The sequence below is a fragment of the Papaver somniferum genome, chromosome 1, assembly GCF_003573695.1.
Source record: "Papaver somniferum cultivar HN1 chromosome 1, ASM357369v1, whole genome shotgun sequence".
Classification (NCBI taxonomy): domain Eukaryota; kingdom Viridiplantae; phylum Streptophyta; class Magnoliopsida; order Ranunculales; family Papaveraceae; genus Papaver; species Papaver somniferum.
The window spans coordinates 55346801-55353194 of NC_039358.1; the positions used below are offsets into that span (position 1 = coordinate 55346801).

General features: G+C 37.1%; 1 protein-coding gene across 1 annotated transcript; it reads left to right on the plus strand.

Moving 5' to 3' along the window:
• Positions 1 to 261: 261 nt before the first annotated feature.
• LOC113287366 (probable N-acetyltransferase HLS1) lies at positions 262 to 2313 on the plus strand. The gene is made up of 3 exons (XM_026536102.1): positions 262 to 812; positions 970 to 1172; positions 1264 to 2313. Exons 1-3 carry the CDS (start codon positions 639 to 641, stop codon positions 2120 to 2122), a joined length of 1236 nt encoding a protein of 411 aa, XP_026391887.1. The 5' UTR covers positions 262 to 638; the 3' UTR covers positions 2123 to 2313.
• The last annotated feature ends 4081 nt before the right edge of the window (positions 2314 to 6394 follow it).

Here is a 6394-nt window from a genome sequence, read left to right on the forward strand (position 1 = left end):
TACAGCCGTGGAATCAAAACGATCTCAACTACAGATTGAGTATCTACCGTAGTATACTAAACATACTAAATCCTACTTTTTGTATTTCACTTTTTGTAATTTTGTATTCTAGTAAAAAAAATTGCAGTTATAATTTCACTGCTGGCTCTGGTTTACGAAGAGTCGAAAACAGAAAATGAAAGTTTGAGAGAGAAAAGAGGAGGCTGGCTGTTATTATGAGTCGCTTTCTCTCTCTCACTCTAAAAAAACAACAAAATGGAAAGATCTCAACCGATTTAAAAAGGTGACCTCTTCTTCACACGTGATTCGAGCGATTTCTCTTCCTCTTCTTCTTCTTCTTCTTCTTCTTCTTCTTCTTCTTCTCCTTCTCCATTTTGTATTCCACTTAATAATAATTTGTCATTTAAACCCCTCTCTCTATCATTGCCTGCCCTCCACCTTCCTCTATATAAATCATTGCCTCTTGCTTTTAATTGTTACTCAAAATCCCAATCCCACTCTGCTTACACCAGTTTTTGGCTTATCTTCTTCACTGTTATTTTACACTCAAACTCTCTGTTTCTCCTAAAATCTTCTCTGCTTGCTTAAAAATAGTAGTGTTTTTTTCACAAAACCAGTTGTGTATTATTGAGAGAGAAATGAAAGAGAATGGAATAATAGTGAGAAAGTACGATTCAGAGAAAGATTTTATAGGAGTAGAAAAGGTAGAAAGAAGATGTGAAGTTGGTCCAAGTGGTAAAATGTCTCTCTTCACTGATATGTTAGGTGACCCCATTTGCAGGGTTCGCCATTCTCCTGCTTCCCTCATGCTGGTTAGTAGTATTATCCTTCTTCTTCTATTTTACTATCTTCTTAATTAATAAATTAATCAAATTTGTTTAATAATAATTCAAATTATTATTCTTTAATTTTGTTTGTATTGTTAGTTATGGAATTCTTATTGTTTATTCATTTTTTTGCCAAAAATAGGTGGCTGAAATTGGTGAAGAAGAAGAGAAAGAAATCGTGGGTCTAATCAGAGGTTGTGTCAAAACCGTTACATGTGGAAAAAAGTTATCCAGAAATGGAAAGAATGATTCTTCTTCTAATTCTAATCAACATCACCACAAAACCCTTCCTATCTATACTAAAGTTGCCTACGTCCTAGGCCTCCGTGTTTCTCCTTCTCACAGGTACATAAAAGAAACCCATTGATTTGAATTTCATTTTTGGTGATCAGAATTTCAAAAACTTACATTTTCTGGGTTTGTTTTTGTTTTGCAGGAGATTGGGTATTGGACAAAAATTGATTTCAGAGATAGAAAACTGGTTTAGAGAAATGGGAGCAGAGTATTCATACATGGCGACTGATAAAGATAACGAAGCATCAGTAAAATTGTTTACAGAGAAATGCGGATATACTAAATTCCGAACTCCATCAATATTAGTTCAACCAGTTTTTGCACACCGAGTTAAGATATCTAAACGAGTTAAAATATTTCAACTCACTCCCTCTGATGCTGAAATTCTCTATCGACATCGGTTTTCCACTATTGAGTTCTTTCCTCGTGATATTGACTCGGTTTTGAATAATAAACTCAGTTTGGGTACTTTTGTTGCCGTGTTAACTGATTCTGATTCGGACGTTTTAGATGTGAATCAGTTTTTATCAACACCACCCGAGTCATGGGCTGTTTTAAGTGTTTGGAATTGCAAAGAAGTTTTTACTCTGGAAGTCAGGGGTGCGCCGAAAATTCGCCGCGGGCTCGCTAAAACTACGCGGTTGATGGACCGTGCGTTCCCTTGGCTGCGCATACCGTCCATTCCGGAGGTGTTTAAACCATTTGGGCTGCATTTCTTGTATGGAATCGGTGGAGAAGGAAGTAAGTCCGCGAAATTGACGAAATCATTATGTGGTTATGCACATAATTTGGCTAAGGAGAATGGGTGTGGTGTGGTTGCAACCGAGATTGCAAGTTGTGAACCGGTTAAAGTTGGCATTCCTCACTGGAAGAGCCTGTCCTGCCCTGAGGATCTTTGGTGTATAAAGAGATTTGGAGAGGACTATAGTGATGGGTCAGTTGGTGACTGGACTAAATCTAAACCTGGTCTCTCTATTTTTGTGGATCCAAGAGAATTTTGAATACCAAAAATCATTAGAGTTGAGATGGAAATCCAATTCTCTTGTAAATACACCAATTTTTGTTTGGATGTTGTTATATGGTGTGTTTTTTCTTTTTCTGTTTTTTTTTGGCTTGTTTTGGTGCAAGTGTAACTGTTATGTGGCGAGATTGAAATGAAGAATACTGGTCATTAACATTTTGGAAAGAATCATTCATAGTGCACTGTAGTTGTGTGGTCTACATTTGGGAACTTTGTCGAAAAATATTTCAATCACCATCCAATTGCTAAATAGCTTTCGGCAACATTGCCATCTGGAATTGTTTTCTTTGACAATTGTAAAGGGAGTAGTACCCTTGTAAAGATCAATCGCTATATATTTCGTAATCTTAATCCGTACCATCTTGCAAGTTGGTTTCGAAGTTTGAAAGTGAGTGTGAATTCGATACCAGTCTCAAACATATTGGAAGTTTTGTACTCGACTGTGAAGGAGTATTATCATTACAGTGCTTCCGGACAGACCGAATGGGAAACCACATAAAAACTAAAATCCTTTTTTATCTCACAGTTTTTCCGGTGGGTTCTAGTGGATCCGTGGAGGATTAGTCGGTTTCGTTTTGAATTTGGTTTGTGTCTAGCAGTTTGTTCTCTCGGTTTTTTTGTGTAGTTGGTTAAAAAAATTTGTTATTATTTTGTGTATTTCGTTAAGAATTTTTGTTATTATTATAAGGCTGCTAAGAGGGGTACCGGTTTGGAGGGTACCAGATTTATATATAAGGCCAACAAGTAAACTGACACCCCTAAACATTCAGTTGGCTCGCTAGTTTTCATCGTTCATAAGTGAAGGCTTGAATCTTTTGGGGGAGTTTTCTCGACGAGTTTGTCAAGCATAATTCTGATCCACAAGATGCTCGGCAGGCTCTTGAAATCCTTGAAATAGCTGCAACACTTGAGTCGGCAAACCATCTCTAAATAAGCATTGACCACAAAAGGCGCAACTTATTTGTTAGTTACATCTTTTGCTTTTTAAAAGAATGGAAGAGGTACCATTTGCTGATGTGAGGAGGTATAAATGAAAGATATGGGTTCGTTTGTTCGTTTAGTATTTTATTTGTGGACTGGATTAGGGGTGCACATATCCTATCCTTACCCGCCATCCTATCCTACCCGCCAGAATCTTTACCCATATCCTATCCTACCCGCTATTGACGGGTAGGGTGACGGATAAATATTATTTTATCCGCCGTTAAATGGGTAGGGTGCCGGATAAAACCCTAGATTATCCTATCTTACCCGCTTACCCGCCTCATATATGTAAAAGACCAAATAATTCTCGTCCTTCCTTTTGTCTCGTGCCCATTGATCCGTTATTTTAAAACAAACAAGGGGTAAAATGTGAACTCCATTTCTTTTGTCAAATCCATCTAAATCAGTAACACGTAAGTAAACAATTCTCGTTTTCTTCCACATCCTTTTCTCCTTCAACCATTTCTTCAATAATTCTCAGATAAATCTTTGAAGTACCCGAAATCAGCCATGGCTTTGAGATTAATAGCTAGGGTTTTAGGATGATTCTTGTGAAGCCATAACACAGAAGCATAAAACCCTTCTTTATCTGATTTACCAGTACCTCTCACACCTCTCAAGTTACATATCAAATTCAAAGCTGTTAACGGATCTCGTTTAGAACCCTTTAATCGGTTGATTCAAGGTAAGATCTAACTTCAAAGTTGATTTTGTTTCAATTTTTTTTTTTTGTGTTAAATTGATTGAAAAATCATAGGGTTTTACGATTTCATGCATGTTGCGGGATACGATACTAGGTAATCTTAATTGATTAGGACAGTTCCAACATATGATTGATTAGACATAGTTCCAATCATAGCTAATCTTAATTGAGATTATTGATGTACATTGTTTGATATGAATTTGTTGCAGAATACGAGGAATCTGAGTGTGCAAAGCTAATGAAGGGTTTAATAAGTGGTTCTTTCTCCTCCTCCTCCTCCTCCTCAATTAATTCCTGATTTGAAATCCAAACTAATTTTCAGGTGAAAATTCGCTAAACCCAGATTTCCTTTTCCATTTTTTTACCCAAATACTAGGAGGGTTTTGTGTAGTTGAAGTAATTTTTATGTGGGGTTGCTCATTTTGTTGTTAGGAAGTTAAGCTACTTAGATTGAAAGAAAATTTACATATTTGTATTTGGAATCAGTCAGTGTGTTTGTATTTGCTTGGATTGTTCCTCTCTGAATAACTTTTGAGCTTAACTTATATAAGGAGTATGAGGAAAGATTTATCGTTAACATATATCTGATTTTCAGTCGTCTGTAGTTTGTAATTGTTTTGACTATGGGTAACCTAAACAAGGATTATCAGTGGAGAGTTGGTGTATTGATGAGTGCGGCTGTTTTCTTATTTCTTCTTCCATTGATTTATGTAGTCTTGTGGTCCAATTAATCACTAGCTAATACAGGTATGTGAGCACACAGTCCATGATCCATGCCATCTCTCTTTGTTCTCTATTTTATCTTTTTAAGTGGAACGTTTTTCATCAATTACTAATTGGCATTAGTGGTTGATCGGTTTCAAGTAAAATGTGTGTTATTACTGAATAGTTAATTTACATTTGGTTTTTCTAATAGCGTTACTATTTTTGGATGGAATTTTAGGAATCAACAAAATTGATGTATAGTTGAACATAAACTGTTTTGCTATGCCTTAGTTGAGATCTTGTTCCCTTGCTTATATACAACTCATTACTCATTGCTTAAATTGGAGAGCCAGTCTATATTTTTGCACTATATACGCATTCATACGAAATTGATTCGTTTAGATTTAATTGTGAGAAACATGGGGTGAAAATGATGCAACATGGACAACAAATTATTTTTGCACTCTATACGCATTCATACCATTGCTTGCAGAGACATAATGCCCAAAACTGGTGCTTGCAGCTCTTGCAAGCCAGTTTAGAATTGTTGGTGCGTATGATGCTGTAACAGTCCACTTAGCTTCAGTTGGCCTCCCACCCGAAGTTTTCTAAATATTAAGCAAAAAATGTAAACCATTGGACTCCAGGCTCAATATTAAGAATTTGTTAGCATTTAATATGCGGACTACCTACTAAAATTTATGTCTATTTTTCAGAAATAACTTGAGGCACACACTAGAAGCTCGTCCTAATATTCGGTTTCAAACTACAGAAGTAAGTTATATGTTTACTTGTTCCTCAGCTCGTCATAATATTGAGTGTGACCTTACTTGCGGAGGATCTGTTTTATAAGCTCATAGCTTTGTATCCTTAAATTTTCATGTCTTAGACTATGACTCTTAGTTGTGAGGACAAAGCAGTCCAACAAATCCGACTTAGTTGAGATCATCAGGAAAAGTCACTAAACATGGTTTAGTTTGTGCAGGCTTAGTGTGAGGAAACATGGTTGAGATTACAGAAGTGATGTCAACGAGACCTCATATTCCGTCTCAAGCTGCATCTCAATCTGTGCAACGAAAGGGTTGCATCTCCGCCACCTCCACCTCCACCTCCACCATCTTCTCAACCTGAGGTCAGAGAAAGTATGAAGCGGAAGAGAACATCTTGGGTATGGGATCATTTCGAAAGGAGTGTTGATGAAGCTGGTATTACATGGGGGAAGTGTAACTACTGTGAAGGTGGTAAATATAAGGCTGGTGGTAAGGATTATGGAACATCTAATTTGAACTGGCATTTGACTAAGTGTCAGAAGTATTTGGATACAGTAGAATCTGCACAGCCTAGCAATCTGGGAGATCAACAACGTATGGTTGGGGCTACTTTTTGTCAAGAAGCATGTAGGAGAGCCTTGATAAATTTCATAATCACAGATGAACAATCTTTCCGAATGGTTGAGGGTGAAGGGTTCATAGCATTTTGTAGGTATCTTGATCCGAGGTTCAAACTTCCATCTCGGATGACCGTCTATCGTGATATATGCAGGTTGTTTGTGACTGAAAATGCCAAGTTGGTGAACTATTTCAAGGTGAACAAGGTTAGAGTTTGTCTCACAACAGACACTTGGACGTCCATTCAGAACTACAACTACATGGTAGTTACTGCCCACTTTATCGATGACCACTGGAAATTACACAAAAGAATCATACGTTTTTGTTTAATCACTAGTCATGGAGGTGAACATATTGGAAGAACATTGGATAAGTGTTTGATCGAGTGGGGGCTTGAGAGAGTGTTCACCATCACTCTCGATAATGCATCTGCAAATAAAAAAGCAATAGAATATGTCAAGGAGAGAGTTGT

What these genes read in the sequence shown, in the direction of transcription:
- LOC113287366 (XM_026536102.1), top strand. Translation starts at nt 639, where the DNA reads ATGAAAGAGAATGGAATAATAGTGAGAAAGTACGATTCAGAGAAAGAT. An exon ending in CTCCTGCTTCCCTCATGCTG is followed by an intron (nt 813 to 969) that starts GTTAGTAGTATT and finishes TGCCAAAAATAG; the next exon opens with GTGGCTGAAATTGGTGAAGA. An exon ending in CGTGTTTCTCCTTCTCACAG is followed by an intron (nt 1,173 to 1,263) that starts GTACATAAAAGA and finishes TTTGTTTTGCAG; the next exon opens with GAGATTGGGTATTGGACAAA.